The 19,485-nt window shown below is 36.8% G+C and overlaps 1 protein-coding gene across 1 annotated transcript in view; it reads right to left on the bottom strand.

Moving 5' to 3' along the window:
• Positions 1-19,485, bottom strand: part of EAF2 (ELL associated factor 2) — a 55,821-nt gene that overhangs the window by 25,035 nt on the left and 11,301 nt on the right. The window contains exons 2-4 of the mRNA XM_061404062.1: positions 17,487-17,581; positions 7,474-7,610; positions 5,289-5,434 (exon numbers count right to left, since the gene is read on the bottom strand). Of these exons, the coding sequence (XP_061260046.1) occupies positions 5,289-5,434; positions 7,474-7,610; positions 17,487-17,581 (378 nt within the window). The remainder of the gene's footprint in view (positions 1-5,288; positions 5,435-7,473; positions 7,611-17,486; positions 17,582-19,485) is intronic.

Genomic DNA, 19,485 nt, shown 5'->3' with positions numbered 1-19,485 from the left:
CATCTTTGTTCTTTTCTTACAAAGTTCTTTTGGGTATTCTAGGACTCTTCCATTTTCACAAGAATTTTAGAATTAGCGTCTCAATTTCTTACAAAGCTTGTTGAAATTTTTATTGGGATTGCACTGAATTGTTTGCCATTTCCTTCTCCAGGGAGTCTTCCCAATCCAGGGATCAAACCCACGTCTCTACATTGACTGGTGGACTTTTACCACTGAGCCACTAGGCTCAATAATATATCTATATATTATATGTATACATCATGCATATTATCTAAATATATATATTATATATACATATACACACATACATTATATATTATATAATGATATGTATATATCTATATGTATATTATACATCTATATATAGATAGATATGTATATATATAACGGAATACTGCTCATCTATAAAAAAAGAATGAAATAATGCCATTTGCAGCAATATGGATGGACCTAGTGAATTAAGTTAGAAAGAAAAAGACAAATACCAAGAAATTTGTATGCAGGTCAGGAAGCAACAGTTAGAACTGGACGTGGAACAACAGACTGGTTCCAAATAGGAAAAGGAGTACGTCAAGGCTGTATATTGTCACCCTGTTTATTTAACTTCTATGCAGAGTACATCATGAGAAACGCTGGACTGGAAGAAACACAAGCTGGAATCAAGATTGCCGGGAGAAATATCAATAACCTCAGATATGCAGATGACACCACCCTTATGGCAGAAAGTGAAGAGGAACTCAAAAGCCTCTTGATGAAAGTGAAATTGGAGAGTGAAAAAGTTGGCTTAAAGCTCAACATTCAGAAAACGAAGATCATGGCATCCGGTCCCACCACTTCATGGGAAATAGATGGAGAAACAGTGGAAACAGTGTCAGACTTTATTCTTCTGGGCTCCAAAATCACCACAGATGGTGACTGCAGCCATGAAATTAAAAGACGCTTACTCCTTGGAAGGAAAGTTATGACCCACCTAGATAGCATATTCAAAAGCAGGGACATTACTTTGCCAACAAAGGTCCATCTAGTCAAGGCTATGGTTTTTCCTGTGGTCATGTATGGATGTGAGAGTTGGACTGTGAAGAAGGCTGAGTGCTGAAGAATTGATGCTTTTGAACTGTGGTGTTGGAGAAGACTCTTGAGAGTCCCTTGGACTGCAAGGAGATCCAACCAGTCCATTCTGAAGGAGATCAGCCTTGGGATTTCTTTGGAAGGAATGATGCTAAAGCTGAAACTCCAGTACTTTGGCCACCTCATGCGAAGAGTTGATTCATTGGAAAAGACCCTGATGCTGGGAGGGATTGGGGGCAGGAGGAGAAGGGGACGACAGAGGATGAGATGGCTGGATGGCATCACTGACTCGATGGACGTGAGTCTGAGTGAACTCCGGGAGTTGGTGATGGACAAGGAGGCCTGGCGTGCTGCGACTCATGGGGTCGCAAAGAGTCAGACATGACTGAGCGACTGATCTGATCTGATATTATATCATTACACATGGAATATAAAATATGAATACAAATGAGCTTACCTATAAAACAGATACAGATTCATAGAGAACAGACTTGTTGTTGCCAAGGTGGAGTGTGGGAGAGGGATGGATTGGGAGTTTGGGATTACCAAATGCAAACTATTATATATTATATATATATGTGTAACTGAATTGCTTTGCTGTATACCAGAAACTAACACAATACTGTAAATCAATTATATTTCAATCAAATAAATTTTTTAAAAAGACCCAATGAGATACCACTACGCATCTTATTAAAATGAATCCAAGCTTTGATATACATTAGAAAAATGTAAAATCATACAACCACTTTGGAAAACAATTCGGCAGTTGCTTAAAGAGTTAAATATACACCTACCATATGATCCAGCTATTTCACTTGTTGTTGTTGTTGTTGTTCAGTCGCCCAGTCGTGTCCGACTCTTTGCAACCCCATGAACTGCAACATGCCAGACCTCACTGTTCCTCACCATTTCCTGAAGTTTGCCTAAGTTCACGTCCATTGCATTGGTGACACTTACCAGCGACGTCATTCTTTGAAGCCCTCTTCTCCTTCCCCTCAATTTTTCCCAGTATCAGGGACTTCTCCAATGAGTCAGCTGTTCATATCAGATGACCAAAATACTGGAGTTTCCGCTTCAGCATCAGTCCTTCCAATGAGTATTCAGGGCTGATTTCCCTCAAGATTGACTGCTTTGATATCCTTGCAATCCAAGGGGCTCTCAGGAGTCTTCTCTAGCACCATAGTTTGAAGGCATCAATTCTTTGGCATTCTGCCTTCTTTACAGTCCAAATCTCACAACTGTACATACCACTGAGAAGATCATAGCCTTAACTATACAGACCTTCGTTGGGAGAGTAATGTCTCTGCTTTTCAACACACTATCTAGGTTTGTCATAGCCTTCTAGCCAAGAAGAAACTGTCCTCTGATTTAATGGCTGCAGTCACCATCCACAGTGATTTTAGAGCCCAAGAGGAGGAAATCCGTCGTGCTATATCCACCTTTTCCACTTCCATTTGCCATGAAGTAATGGGGTCAGATGCCATGATCTTACTTTTTTTTAATACTTAGTTTTAAGCCGGCTCTGTCACTCTCCTCCTTCACCCTCATCAACAGGCTCTTTAGTTCCTCTTTGCTTTCTGCCATTAGAGTGGTATCATCTGCGTATCTGAAGTTGTTGATGTTTCTCCCACCTATCTTGATTCCAGCTTGTAACTCATCCAGCCTAGATGTTGTGCTCAGTGTAGAGGTTAAACGAACAGGTGACAGCAGACAGCCCTGTTGTACTCCTTTCTCAATCTTGAATCAATCATTTGTTCCATACAGGGTTCTAACTGTTGCTTCTTGACCCACATATAGGTTTCTTAGGAGACAGGTAAGATGGTCTGGTATTCCCATCTCTTTAAGAGCTTTCCATAGCTTTTAATGATCCACACAGTCAAAGGATTTAGCATAGTCCATGAAACAGAGATAGATGTCTTTCTGGAATCCCCTTGCTTTCTCTATGACCCAGCAAATGTTGGCAATTTGATCTCTGGTTCCTCTGCCTTTTCTAAACCCAGCTTGGACATCTGGAAGTTCTTGGTTCATGTAATTCTGAAGCATAGCATGCAAGACTTTAAGCATGACCTTACCAGCATGGGAGATGAGTGCAACTATCCACTGGTTAGCACATTCTTTAGTACTACCCTTCTTGGGAATTGGAATGAGGACTGACCTTTTCCAGTCCTGTGGCCACTGTGGGGTCTTCCAGATTTACTGACATATTGGATGCAACACCCTGATGGCATCATCCTTTAGGGTTTTAAATAGCTCTACTGGAATTCCATCGCACCCACTAGCTTTATTAACAGTAGTGCTTCCTAAGGTTCTGACTTTGCACTCTAGAATGTCTGGCTCTGGGTGACTGACCACACAATCGTAGTAATCGGTTCTTTAAGATATTTTTTGTACAGTTCTTCATGTATTCTTTCTATCTCTTCTTGATCTCTTCAGTGTCAACTAGCTTTCTACCATCTGTCCTTACTATGCCCATAAGGCCTTCTTATCTCTCCATGCTATTCTTCGGAACTCTGTATTTAGTTGGATGTACCTCTTCCTTTTCCCTTTGCTTTTTGCTTCTCTTATTTCTTCAGCTATTTGTAAAGATATCCTCAGATAACCACTTTGCCTTCTTGCTTTTCTTTTTCTTTAGAATAGTTTTGTTTGCTGCCTCCTGTACAATATTACAGACCTCTGTCCATAGTTCTTCAGGCATAGTTAACTAAATTGAATCCCTTGAATCTATTCATTACTTCCAGTGCATATTTCACTTCTACATATTTACTCAAGATAAAATATTTGTCTTTTCAAAAATTTATATGTGATGTTCATAACAGTTTTATTTGTAAAAACCAAAAACTGGAAGCAACTCAAATGTCCATCTTCAAGTTGAGCAGATAAGCAAATTGTTGTCTATCCATAAAGAAGACCACTACTCAGCAGTAAAAAAGGATTGAACTATTGATAAATGCTTCAATAATGGATGATTATCAAAATAATTATGCTTAGTGCAAAAATCTAGACATAAAAAAAGAGGACATACTATATGATTCCACTGATATAAATGTCTAAAATAAACAAACCAATGATAGTGACATAAAGCAGATCAGTACTTACCTAGGAATGGATGGGGTGGGGAGGACTGGCAAAGTGGTATTACAAATGACCAGGCAGAAACTTTTTAGAGTGATAAGTAAGTTCACTGTCTTGGTTGTGGTTGTAACTTCGGGATGTACAAATATCAAAACCTAACAGACTGTAGTTTAAATACCTGAAGATTTTGTGTCAGATATACCTCAATAAAGCTGTTAAAACATGTACAAACACATGCACAAGTGATACTACATGGCTTCTGAGCCTGTGTAATTAAAAAAATAAACATTTCACCTCCACACTTCCTTTCTCCTTTCACTCTCTCTCAACACTTATTCTTGGAACCTAGCCACTAGGTTGTGAGGAAACCTAGGCCACCTGGAAGGGCTATGTGTACTCTAACCATTATAGCAACAAGAGTTCTGAGATTTTATTTTCCTTATTGTTTGTAAAGTGAACACTAAAATATTAGGGATCTAATACTATACTGGGCTTAGGAGGGGGCAAGAGGAAACAGTGATATATAAGTTATGAAGGCTAAGTGTAGAAGCAAATAAACTTTGGTGATCAGGATCTTGCTCCTACCACATTTAATTACAATAACACAAACACCCAAACTGCAGCTAGAAAAGAAATAGATATATAAGTTTCCTTACTTTCAAAGGGACTGTACTTCCCTAGAAACACCTTCCTGCTGAGAAGTGAGCATCAATTCAGAAGAACTTGCCTGCTGCTTTGGCTTCCTACATTTCCTCACTTCACTATTGGTTTGGCGACATCTTAGACATCTATAGTCTGGCTATACATAAAAAAACTTCAACAGGAAGATGCTGTGAAGACCTGAATTTGAATCATCATAACTGTCAAAGAGAAGAAAACTCCAATTACATGTATTTGAACTTGTTCCTCTGAATAATAAATAATAAATACTTTTTCCTCTGAATAATAAAAAATGTAAATTCTGTTATACATAGGCTCATGTACATAAAATCATTAAACTATGTTCTTCCCCTAGAAAAATCCATAATTAAAAACATGTTTTTAGAATTTTATGGTTAGTTTGCTTGTCAATTAAAATGAAAGATTTCACTTAACATTTATTAATAATTTCTTATAAAGGGACATTGCATACACATATATTTTACCTCTTTCAATATCATCCATCGGAGATGCTGGGGACATCTTGTCTTCGGATGGAGAATGTTTTATAAGATTAGGAGTCCTAGCTGAATTTCGCATTTGTTGCTGCTGCTGTTCTATTCGATACTGAATTTTACTGCTTCCTTCAAACCTGCCATTAAGAATAGCAAAAGGTCAAAACCAGTATGATGATTGCAATATAACAACAATTTCAACTTACAAAGCTGCTAAAACTGACAGCTTGTTCTTTATTCTGCTGCTGCTGCTAAGTCACTTCAGTCGTGTCCGACTCTGTGAGACCCCATAGACGGCAGCCCACCAGGCTCCCTCGTCCCTGGGATTCTCCAGGCAAGAACACTGGAGTGGGTTGCCATTTCCTTCTCCAATGCATGAAAGTGAAAAGTGAAAGTGAAGTCACTCAGTCGTGTCCAACTCTTCGAGACCCCATGGAGTGCAGCCTACCAGGCTCCTCCGTCCATGGGATTTTCCAGGCAAGAGTACTGGAGTGGGGTGCCATCGCCTTCTCTGTGTTCTTTATTCTAGAGATCTTTAAAATGACATTCAAAGATTAAAGTATTAATTTAATTCATTATATAACAAATGTTTATTGAGCCCGGCTATATACATGGCATACACACAGGTTCATTGAAGGATACAAATGTGAATAAAAACAAAACCACTGCTCCAAATCGAAGAGATAAGACATACACAAATGACTGAAATAAAATGAAATTATACATAAGTATACAAGAGGTACAATATATTCCATAAATTTTGAAACTTTCGTCCTGTTAAAATTAAATCACTCCCACATTTTTCATTTTCATTTAAAACATTAAGACATGTTACTAAAGAAGATTTGTATACTCTCCTTTCAATACTTTTAAGAAAAGACTATGTATAAATAATACAGTTATGCTTTGACTTTGTTGCTCCCATTTCCAGTCACCAAATCCTGCTAGTTCTTCCTTCACAAAGTATTTAGAACTTCACTTTTCTCTTCATTCCTACTCTCAAGAATCATGGTTTATGCATTTTTCTGTTTCCCACATGGTTTCATTTAAATCGATTTGCTTGGGATATTTACATTGCAAAACAAGAATGTAAGCATGTCGATCCCTGCTTAAAAGAACTTTAATACAGTATATAACCACCGCCAATAAGACACTGTACTAATTTCATAGCTAATATTGAAAGCATTAGCTCACCTAACTCTAGCTTCTTCCAGCCTTATTCCCCATTTCTAATACTGGTACACAAGCAAAGAAACAAATTTCTGCTCTATTCAAGCAAGTCTTATTCATAGGTTCCAAATAATTCAGATAAATTCCTACCTTGATTATGTCCTCATGTTCTCTCTGATAATTAAATCAGTATCTTCTAAACTTTTCTACCAATAAAAATCATCTGAGAGGAGAGGATAATTAAAAAAAAAAACAAAAAGCTTCCTAGGCCTCTTCCCTGATCAGTTGAGTTTGGGAACTCATATGTTTAACAAACACACAAAGGTAATTCTTATCACCAAATATGTTTGGGGAAAACAGTCCTAAATTTTATCCTCCTCTTAAGGTACATCAATAAGAGCTCCCTTAATGCTCTGGTGAACCATAACTTCTCCCTTCTTTTAATTCCTAGAACAAGTTTTGTCTATACTATTAATATTTTTATGGCTTTTAGAGCATAGCCCTTTATGCTGCATGTTAATTAATCTACTGCCTATCCCCACCCCACCCTCCAAAATCTGAGTTTTTTTAATGCAATTATATGTTAACCCAATTAAAATGTAGAAGTTTTGAGGTTACTATTTGTATTGGAAATTCTCCCTTTCCTTGCTTCACGTTTTCTAGGTGCTTGATAAAATTTTACTAACAATAATGATATTATTTGGAGAGTGCATAATGACTCCTTTCAGTCCAGTTCTACAAACATATCTACAATAGAATAAAGATATAACTAAATATAAGAAAACATTTAGAAACAAAAGAAGCTTTTATATATCATAGGGAGAAATGGTAAAAACTTCTGGCTAAAGGATCTTCATCAAATTAAAACTTGCAAAAAAATCAAAACATCTTGCACCACATAGAAAAATCCTTATATAATAATGTGACTTAATCCAATAACTTTTTTCATTGACATTTTCTTAGCAATTTATGTGTTGATAAAATATTTCTTTCATTAACCACATACCTTGTTTTTTTTACAGTGATGTTGCTGCTGAGTTTTTCTAGACGACATTCCCCAGTATCATGGTTAATAATCAAAATGCATTCTTTTAAGTAAGGTTTCTTTGAACCTTTGAAAACAGTTACTGGTGCAGTTGAACCCTGTTTAAAAAGTTTATTATTATTGAAATTTTTCATAGAAATTCAGTTAAAAGAGACTGAGATCTTCACTTCCCTGGTACCTCAGCTGGCAAAGAATCCGCCTACAATGTGGAAGACCTGGGTTTGATTCCTGGGTTGGGAAGATCCCCTGGAAAAGGGAACAGCCCCACTCCAGTATTCTGGCCTGGAGAATTCCATGGACTGTATAGTCCATGGGGTTGCAGAGTCAGACACGACTGAGCGACTTTCACTTGAGACCTTCTGTCTTTTTCAATCTATATTGTACTTCAAGTCACCTAAGTTAATTACCTTAATTTACTACTCTAGCAATAAGGATTATAGTAAAAGACACAGATGAAGAGAGACTGAGATCTCAAAATCGCTGTCTTGAGGAAAGAGACTAGAGGAAGTAGTTGCACTAAGCCAGTAAAGATTTGTTTCATAAATCTTTGTAGATTTGGTCTACAACAGGCAATTGGGATTCAATTCTAATACAGCCAATATACTTTACAATAAGGGGACAAAAGTTCTGAATTATATTCCCTACCCCTCTTCTTCCTTCTTTAATTTGTCAAATCTGAAATCTTATTAAAGGGGTGCTCCCCTATGCAGATTAAGTAAAATCAATGTATCAAGAAACATGTTGCATTAAACCAACTGATTAATTTTAGCACCCTTAAAAGTGGGCCAAGTAGACATTATATGCCTCATGATGTAATATAAAAGAAAGTACAAGGCACCATCTACAAAGCATTCTTGCCTGAGAAAAAAAAAACAACAACTTACAAAGAATCTAATTCTCATCAAGCCTTTAAAAATAATTACCAGCTTATAGGAAACATGAGGAGAGAGAAACAAGTTACATAATACCAGACAGAAGTTATTTGAAATCCAGAATGTGGGTATATCCTCTAGAACAATTAATCTGGCTTCTCCAGCAAACTGATGTCATAATAGAGGTCAGGGAATTTTACATAATAAAAGAGATAAGAAACATAATATCAGAATGCAATATAGGAATATAAAATAGGTAAACATAAAAATTGGATTAATTAGTCTTAATAAGGAGCCATATCCATTAAAGTCCTGATTTCAGTTTCTTGCCAATGGAGACATTTAAAACCTTAAGTGAGATCTTGGTCATGTTTTATCTTCAAGATTATGAAAATTACTGATAAAACATGTGCAGAAGTCCACATGGTTTAAAATATGAAAATCTTATTTATTTATAAAGAGATATCAGTACTAGCCACAATAAAAAGAAAGAGAGAGAGACTCTAGTACAAAAAGCAGCAGCTGAAAACTGGCAGTTGATAAGAGGTCTTAATCATGGGATTTCTCAGGGTTTGTATCTAGTTTAAAGATATCATCCTTCCTCTATAATTTTCATTAAAACAAATGTGCATAGAAGTCTTACACATAAAATTTACCTTAGGAAACCAGAAAACTAAGAACAACAAATCATGGTCATTTTGTTTTGTATAGAAGATGTTAACTTTCTTGTAATACTTTATGTAAAAATTCATTGGAATACTTTTTAATACCTGTCAGAAGTGCATTACCTCCTAGGAGTAAAATAAAAATGCATTTATAATCGAATGGAACAAAGGCTCCTATAACAGGACTTTTACTGCAGCAACTTACTACTGTGCATTAATTTGCACTAAATTTCAATCCAGATAAGAAAACATGTAAAAACCTATGCATTTACTTCATGGCCCATTGTCTCCCAGAGGTGAACACAGGTCTTTATTTTGTGTAACAGTATGAAATATTTGAAACTCAAAAACCTGTATTTATTTCAACTTTAGTGAAATAAGGTATAGTATTTACAAGTGTAAACTCAGTAATCTGTTTTAACATTGTACTTTGATAAAGCAGCTCTTCTCTAACTTCATTTTAAAATATGCAGATGCTCTTCCATCTTCCATCCCAGTGTATCTATCAAGCCAGATAAATCACTATTAGCTACTGTCTGCAGGCAATACACTAAGAGAGCATAGGACATCCTGCAGGCTCACCATGTGCTGTGGTTTGTGTTGGACACTTGCTATTCCATTCTCATAGCGATCTTAGGTGGTGGGTATAATTATTGCAGTTTTACAGATAAGAAAACAAACTCAGGACTGTTAAATAATGAACTCAGGATAGCATGGCTGGTGAGCGAAAGGAATGCTTTTTGTGTGTGGTTCTGAAAGTTCTTATGAATTTTAAAAAATTACTGAGTATTTTACTATAGTTTATTTTTGTTATCTATTTAGGAGAAATACTGCTGCTTCTTTGCTTTACTGTTTTTATCCCATATGACTCACTCTACCTATATTCGCATTAATCTCTTCTACTTGCCTACAGCATATTTTATGTAGACTGTGCACACTGACGGCAGAGTGTACTTAATAAAGGACTTTCCTATGTGCCCCTATATCAGACTATAACCACTGTCTCCAGGGCAGATACAATGCTTTAGACAAATCTCTTTTGAAGCAAAGACTACAATTTTTAAGATGCCTACTAAATAAAAATAAAATTTAATTATGTCACCAGATAAAGCATTAGGCCAAGATTTCTGTATTTAGCATTTACTGTAGTTTAAATGTGCCTGAACTAGAGTTTTACTCTCAAAATAAAATATTTTATGATTCTCACACAAAAAAAATAAAATAAAATAGGTAAACAATAAGGATCTACTCTACAGCAAAGGAAATATGCTCAATATCTTATAATAACTTATAATGGAAAATAATCTGAAAATATAGGTGGATATGTATAATTGAATCACTTTGATATATACTTGAACTAACACAACCTTGTAAATTAACGATACCTCAATACAAAATAAATGAATACATAAATATGCTATATAAGGATTTTATATGGATTTCTAGGGAGAAAAGTTGAAAAAAGACATTTTTGAAAGCATCATGAAAACATAAATATGGACCAGGTCTTATAATTAATTTCATGGTAAGTGATGGTTAGCATGGTCCTTAAGTGAAAGTAAAAATATCCTTATCAGTTAAGGATATATACATAAGCATTTGTGAATATCTGGGATTGCTTTTAAAATATGACAGGAAAAAGAAGTGGTAGGAGACTATATTAAAAACAGCAAAATGGTGATAATTCTTGAAACTCAATAAGTACATAGGAGTTCATTATACTATTCTATTTTCCATAATAAAAGGTTAAAGAACCCTGGCTCACTCCTAATAACCCACATTTACTGACATGCTCCTCTTCTATCCTTTGTTCCTACTTTCCTCAACCCTGAAGGAATTTTATGTTTCTCATTCTCTTATTTTATCCCACATATGCGTATCCCTAAACAATATATTGTTATAATTGCTTGGTTTTGAACTTTATAGAAGTGCATTTAATTTTTACAGCACTAATTATAATAATTTTGTCAAACACAATAGTAATGTTAAATCAAGTTAGAACAAGGTGACTTCTAAAAATCTGCAGCCCCACGGACTGTAGCCCACCAGGCTCCTCTGTCTATGGAATTTTCCAGGCAAGAATACTGGAGCAGGTTGCCATTTTCTACTCCAGGGGATCTTCTCCACCCAGGGATTGAACTCCTGCATTGTAGGCAGATTCTTTACCACTAGTTGCATTGTAGGTGGATTCTTTACCACCAGAGCCACCTGGAAGGCCCCCATAAAAGACTAAAGTGAAGTGCTGCTCAGTCCTGTCAGACTCTTAGGGACCCCACGGACTGTAGCCCGCCATCTCCTCTGGAGAATGGGATTCTCCAGGCAAGAATACTGGAGCCATTCCCTTCTCCAAGGGACCTTTCTGACCTAGGGATCAAACCCAGGTCTGCTGCATGCAGGCAGACTCTTTACCATCTGAGCCACCAGAAAGGTTAAAAGGGCATATCATATTTTAAAAGTTAACAATTATTAGAGAAGGCAATGGCACCCCACTCCAGTACTCTTGCCTGGAAAATCCCATGGACGGAGGAGCCTGGTAGGCTGCACTCCATGGGGTCGAGAAGAGTCGGACACGACTGAGTGACTTCACTTTCACTTTTCACTTTCATGCATTGGAGAAGGAAATGGAAACCCACTCCAGTGTTCTTGCTTGCCTGGAGAATCCCAGGGACGGTGGAGCCTGGTGGGCTGCCGTCTATGGGGTCGCACAGAGTCGGATACGACTGAAGCGACTTAGCAGCAGCAGCAGCAGAGATTGTACACATGACCACAAGGAGGAGTATGAGATAAATTTTGTAATTGAGGCTGCCATACAAAAGGGATAGATTAGAGACTTCTGAGAGGTTGTGAGAAAACATGATGAAGCCAAAAGAAAGAAACAAAATTTTCTAAGACAAAACTATAGAAAGTTAAGCAGGCACAGCACATAGAAGAGGACACATCTGGAGTGGCCTACAAGAAAGAGTGAGATGTGGATCACTCAGGAGAAGCCCTGGTAAGGTACAGAGCCAGAAGCATGATCTTAACAAATATACCTACTTGGCTGGTAAATATATTTTTTAGATGTCTTCACTGAAAACAAGTGAGTAAGATATCCCCAAATAGCAACCCAAGGGCTCCATGTAACATTTAAGAGATTCACGCAATATATTCTCCTTAAAAATATCTGTATTCTTAGAATAGAAAACATTTTAAAATGCAATACTTTATTGTTACTCTGAGTTTCTGAAGAAGGAAGACTGAATAGAATTTTTTTTTATTGCTCCAAGCATTTACTTTACAGTACCAAGATCTGCACAGATACTCAATGAATGTTCATATGAGTAATATGAATAATAACATTTTTTATTATAAATAAAAGTTAAACAGGTTGTTCACAATCCCTATGCCTGCCTTCTATACTCTGAACAATTTTTAAAAAATATTTATTTATTTGGCTGTGTTGGGCCTTAGTCATGGCATGCAGGTTCAGTTACCCAGTAACATCTAGGATCCTAGATCCCCAACCACAGATCAAACCCACGTCCCCTGCATTGCAAGGCAGATTCTCAACCATCAGATCACCAGGAAGATTGCAAATAAAGTTTTTTAATTAAACTTTTTTGCTCATTAAATTGAGCACCACTCTTATTTTCAACTTCAATTTCTGACCTTACTTCAGGTCTGAAGAAAGGGGTATTAAACTACTAAGGTGCCAGCAAACTCCTAAGCATATGAACTCTCTTTGCTTCTGAATAACTGCTGAACACTTCAGAACGCAATTATCAGCTCACCTAGATTACTGCTACCCTCCTTCCTTCTTTCCTTCTAGTTTTGTTTTCCATCTCCTGACAGGCAAATCTGAGCACTTTGGATGGTGAATAACAGGAAAGGAAAGGAATCAGTAATAGAGTGGAAGAGCACAATAGTACTCCCAAAGTAACATGAGGGAAAACAAAGAAAAAAAGAAAAAAGAAGAGATGCTTCATAAACATCTTATTGAGATCTTATTCTCTTATTAACAAAAAGAGAAAACAAATTAAAACTTGGCTTAAAGCTCAACATTCAGAAAACTAAGATCATGGCACCCAGTCCCATCACTTCGTGGGAAATAAATGGGGAAACAATGGAAACAGTGTCAGACTTTATTTTTTGGGGCTCCAAAATCACTGCAGATGGTGACTGCAGCCATGAAATTAAAAGATGTTTACTCCTTGGAAGGAAAGTTATGACCAACCTAGATAGCATATTCAAAAGCAGAGACATTACTTTGCCAACAAAGGTCTGTCTAGTCAAGGCTATGGTTTTTCCAGTGGTCATGTGTGGATGTGAGAGCTGGACTGTGAAGAAAACTGAGTGCCGAAGAACTGATGCTTTTGAACTGTGGTGTTAGAGAAGACTCTTGAGAGTCCCTTGGACTGCAAGGAGATACAACCAGTCCATTCTAAAGGAGATCAGTCCTGGGTGTTCTTTGGAAGGACTGATGCTGAAGCTGAAACTCCAATACTTCGGCTACCTCATGCGAAGAGTTGACTCACTGGAAAAGACCTTGATGCTGGGAGGATTGGGGGCAGGAGGAGAAGGGGACGACAAGAGGATGAGATGGCTGGATGGCATCACAGACTCAATGGACCTGAGTCTGAGTGAACTCCAGGAGTTCACTCAGATAGGGAACCTGGCGTGCTGCGATTCATGGGGTCTCAAAGAGTTGGACACGACTGAGTGACTGAACTGAACTGAACTGAACTGAACTGAATATATATACATATATATATATACTATAACATAACAGAAATAAAAATCAAGTATATCAACTTTGAACTAAATGTGGATAGAATTCTCCTAATAAAAATAGAAAGTGCAAATTAGGTATAAAACTGAAACACAGAATATTCCATTAATAAAAGGTATACTTAAAAATGTAAGTAAATAAAAGACACTAAGATTCCATGAACATGCAAATAAAAAGAATGCAAAGGTGGCAAAATTAATATTAAACAAGGTGATATTTAAGCTTAAAATCACAAAAACAAGGTAAAAAAGGTTTATTATACAATGATAAAAGATATACTTCATTTAAAAGTATAATTGTAATAGGACATTAAAATAGGGCTCTAGTCCTAAAATAAGCTAAAGTCCCAAGAATGTGGTGGGCTACTTTCCCAAGTGAGCTATGTAAACTTAAAGCAAAGAATCAGACTATATTCATCTTGGAAGGGACTTTGACCAACAGAGTCAAAGGCATGTAGCCATCAGACATAATGAACTCTCACATGTCCAGGGTGTGAGAGCTAGAGTTGTTGAGCAACCACTAGACATACATTCATTGCATAATATGACGTGTACCTGGAAGTTTCCTGTGGGCTATTTCACTGAAGCCCACAAAAGTACCTCACAAGATAACACTAAACATATCCCAGACTTGGACAGCACCAGTGACAAATCATTAGTAGTCAAATATCTTTTTTCCTTTCAAAATTCAACATTTTGAAATTTTATAGCAGTCAAACATAGAGAGTTTTTTGTAAAAATGAGAGACTTGTAAATGCCCAATGCTGACTCCCTTAAGAGTGTTCATTTTTATTCAAACTATCAAAGAAAACCTAGAGAAATGAAAATGAGAAAATTTACCCTATCAAAGAACCACCAGAATCTTAAGGTATTCTTAAAAGAATAATAAAAGTTCTATTTTATGGAATGCCTCCAAGCTTCTAGGCATTTTCACCAAGATGATGAAAATAAGTTGATAAAGAAAACAGGAGAATCTAAATGCCTCAAATTAATAATCAATACATTTCTACAAACACCCACAAAATTAAGAAAAGTGAAGGAATGTAAAGCTCCTACCTAAAGTTCTTTAATGAAGGAGGAAAGTGAAAGGAATTTGTGTCCAACTCTTTGTGACCCCATAGACTATACAGTCCATGGAATTCTCCAGGCCAGAAAACTGGAATAGGTAGCCTTTCCCTTCTCCAGGGGATCTTCCCAAACGAGGAATTGAACTGGGGTCTCCTGCATTGCAGGCAGATTCTTTACCAACTGAGCTATCAGGGAAGCCAAATGAAGGAGGAAAACACCACAAAATTTGAGAATATAGTTTCCAGTCTTATTCACAATTGTTTACAGACTGTATGCCCTGGAGGAAAAAAAAAAAAAACTGCTCTTAGCAAACAGTAATTTTAACAATTCTTTTCCATTTCAGCTATGTGAGAGTCACAGTACAGGATAAAATTCAAATTCTTTTGCATTACACAATAGGCCCTTCTTTATCTGATTCCTAAATATCTTTCCATCTCCCACTATGTCCTTATAGGCACCCTTTCTTACCTAGCCATAGTGGCCTATATGTAGTTCTTCAAATGTAACAGACTTTTTTGTTGCTTTGTTGCAGCCCATATCTTTCTTTTCTCTGCCTAAGAAGTCCTTCTCTCTTTCTTTCACCTGGGTAATTTCAACTCATCCTCCAAGACAGCATTCCCAATGTCTCCTTTCCCTCTCCAGGCTGAATGATCCCTTCTTTGTAATCCCATAATATTCTGTGTATACCTTTATGATTGTTCCTTACATTATGAAACTTTAATCAATTATCTCCTATCTTTCTCATTAAACGGTAATATTTTTTAGGACACCTACCACATCTAGTCTACCTCTGTTTTTTGTTTTTGTTTTGTTTTGTTTTTGCTGTGCTGTATATTATGTGGGAAAAACCACCTGATGTTTTTCAATAAATTTTAAATTTAGGTTTTTCTTTAATAAACCTCACAAAGCAAAAAAAGCCTTAGATTACTGGGTACTTAATTTCCTAACTATTTTAGAGACACCAGAATCTGAACACTTTTTAATAAAAGAGTAATGCAAAGGCTTACTTATCTATACTGTTTCACACTGAAATCTATTTTTCATTTCCTTCAGTTTCTAAGGGAGCATATGAGAAACATACAATAAAATGCCCCTATGAATTTAATTAACATTAGGGAAAACTTCACAGGCACCAACTGATACAGTCTGACATAAAAGTGAGGTCTCAATACATAGTGTTGGCTGCTAAAAAGAAAAAGATGGAAGGCTGGATAGAGAGCTTACTGGCTATATCTCTAACCATGACAAGCCATCTCATAAATGTATATAAGAGAATGTGGATGAACTGGCACAAAACCATTCCTATTACAAAAATTAAACAAGACAAAGGAAAAAAAATCTCAGAAAGTCTGGTGTTTTCTATGTTAAACTATCAATTTACAATCTTGGTTTTCTTTGAGAATAGATCAAATGAGTATAAAAGAAACAAGCTGCATGCTGAGAAATTTCTAAATCAAGGATTGAGAAAACTAGAGCATACAATGTAAACAATATTTGATAACATCTGAAGATTTTTGAAATGGGCAAAACTTTTGGTTAAGGCCCCCTGACCTAGTCTCTCTCTTTACCAACCCATTCCCTAAGTAAGTTATTGCTACAATCACTCCTAAAGCACAAATTTAACCATGTTATTTCTCTGCTTAAAAACCTCTGAAAGTGAAGTGTTAGTCGCTCAGTCATGACTAACTCATGCTCAATCTCTTTGCAACCCATGCTCTGTCCATGGAATTTCCCAGGCAAGAATACTGGAGAGGGTTGCCATTCCCTTCTCCAAGGGATCTTCCTGATCCAGGAACTGAACCCTTGTCTCCTGTGACTTCTGATTTGCAGGCATATTCTTTACCCACTGAGCCATCAGGGGAACTCTAAAAACCTCTAATGGTTCTCTAATAGCTATGGGATAAACTTCAAATTCTATATTACAAATAAAAGATTCTTTATAATCTGATCCCAATTATACCTTTCCAGTCTCATATCAATCATTTCTCATCATTCTGTAATTTACTACATGCATTCATTTAGTCACAAAATTCTAGTCCTTTCTCCATAGAAACCTTTCACATATTGTTCCTTTTGCCTAGAATATTCTATTCCTCTTATAACTGGTGAAATTCCACCTGTACTTTAAGTCTTGGCCCAAATAGCATCTGCTTTGTGAAGCCTTTCAAGATTCCACCAGGCAGAGCATTTAATTATGTTCACATGCTTAAACAGAATTTTATCAGCGCTCTAATCTATAGCACTAGATGTTCATGTGCCTGTCTGCTATAACAAATTAGGACTAGGTGGCAGAGGATATGTTATTATTCCTAATTTGTAGTACAAAATCTGGTTCATAATACTGATTTAATAAATAAGTTTAGATCTCTAATTGTTTCACATCATTTAATAAGATAGTTCTTGAAAATTACAAAGTAAAGTTTAAGGTTTCAAGCATTTTAATATTGTTTTATTTAAGATAGATTAAGATTTTTTGCTTTGCTGTATTTATTAATTACTTTAACTGATCATCACTATATTAACTGTGCAATTATTTTCATTTAAATTTAGTAAAAATTCTATTAAAAATCTCTTCAGTTTAAATATTAATATATATACTCACTTCTATATTTGGTAAAGTAATTGTCACCTGTTCACCTTTGCCAACTTCAAGCTCTCCTTCACAAGAAGTGTCAATAGAGGCAGGTTTGAAGTCATCTAAAAATACATACAGATACAGTTTTTTATAAGATGGAATAATACCTGAAATATGTGGATATCAAAAAATGAGCATGTTTCAGAGTGATAAATCTTTTTCCGGCAGCCAGTAATTAAAATGGACTAGAAGAGTCTTATTATTAAAAATAAACAAATAGAATACAATCCAGTTTTTCTGTATATATAATTCTGAGAAAAAAAAAGAAATAACTACACTCTAAAACAGTATTCCTCAACATCATGATCCCTTAGAATCTGTTTATATCAAGATCATCCAAACTAAGATGTTCCACTGCTAAAAATCAAATAATGTCAGTGTCTTCACAATTTGCTAAAATCAATTGTCAGTAGAACATTTTCAACTTTCAGGTTTTTGTGGTTGTTCAGTTGCACAGTCGTGTCTGACTCTTTGAAACGCCATGGACTGCAACATGCCAGCTTTCCCTGTCCCTCACCATATCCCAAAGTTTGCCCAAATTCATGTCCATTGCACTGGTGATGCTTACCAGCCACGTCATCCTCTGAAGCCCTCTTCTTCCCCTCAATTTTTCCCAGTATCAGGGACTTCTCCAGTGAGTCGGCTGTTCATATCAGATGACCAAAATACTGGAGTTTCTGCTTCAGCATCAGTCCTTCCAATGAGTATTCAGGGCTGATTTCCCTCAAGATTGACTGCTTTGATATCCTTGCAATCCAAGGGGCTCTCAGGAGTCTTCTCTAGCACCACAGTGTGAAGGCATCAATTCTTTGACATTCTGCCTTCTTTACGGTACAAATCTCACAACTGTACATGACCACTGGGAAGACCATAGCTTTGACTATACGGACCTTCGTTGGCAGAGTAATGTCTCTGCTTTTCAACATACTGTCTAGGTTTGTCATAGCCTTCCAGCCAAGAAGAAACTGTCTTCTGATTTAATGGCCGCAGTCACCATCCACAGTGATTTTAGAGCCCAAGAGGAGGAAATCTGTCACGATACATCCACCTATTCCACTTCTATTTGCCATGAAGTAATGGGGCCAGATGCCACGATCTTACTTTTTTTAATATTTAATTTTAAGCCAGCTCTTTCACTCTCCTCCTTCACCCTCATCAAGAGGCTCTTTAGTTCCTCTTTGCTTTCTGCCATTAGAGTGGTATTATCCACATATCTGGGTTATTGATGTTTCTCCCACCTATCTTGATTCCAGCTTGTAATTCATCCAGCCTGGCCTTTTTCATGATGTGCTCAGTGTATAGGTTAAACAAACAGACTGACAGCAGACAGCCCTTTTGTACTCCTTTCTCAATCTGGAACCAGTCAGTTGTTCCATGCAGGGTTCTAACTGTTGCTTCTTGACCTGCATACAGGTTTCTCAGGAGACAGGTCAGATGGTCTGGTATTTCCATCTCTGAACAAAGCTAGGAGGTGATGGAATTACAGTTGAGCTATTTCAAATCCTGAAAGATGATGCTGTGAAAGTGCTGCACTCAATATGCCAGCAAATTTGGAAAACTCAGCAGTGGCCACAGGATTGGAAAAGATTAGTTTTCATTCCAATCCAAAGAAAGGCAATGCCAAAGAATGCTCAAACTACCACACAACTGCACTCATCTCACACGCTAGTAAAGTAATGCTCAAAATTCTCCAAGTCAGGCTTCAGCAATACGTGAACCGTGAACTTCCAGATGTTCAAGCTGGTTTTAGAAAAGGCAGAGGAACCACAGATCAAATTGCCAACATCCACTGGATCATGGAAAAAGCAAGAGAGTTCCAGAAAAACATCTATTTCTGCTTTATTGACTATTCCAAAGCCTTTGACTGTGTGGATCACAATAAACTGCGGAAAATTCTGAAAGAGATGGGAATACCAGACCACCTGACCTGCCTCTTGAGAAACCTATACGCAGGTCACGAAGCAAC

The sequence above is a fragment of the Bos javanicus genome, chromosome 1, assembly GCF_032452875.1.
Source record: "Bos javanicus breed banteng chromosome 1, ARS-OSU_banteng_1.0, whole genome shotgun sequence".
In the NCBI taxonomy this organism is placed as follows: Eukaryota; Metazoa; Chordata; class Mammalia; order Artiodactyla; family Bovidae; genus Bos; species Bos javanicus.
This window is presented reverse-complemented; position numbering and strand designations above follow the sequence as displayed.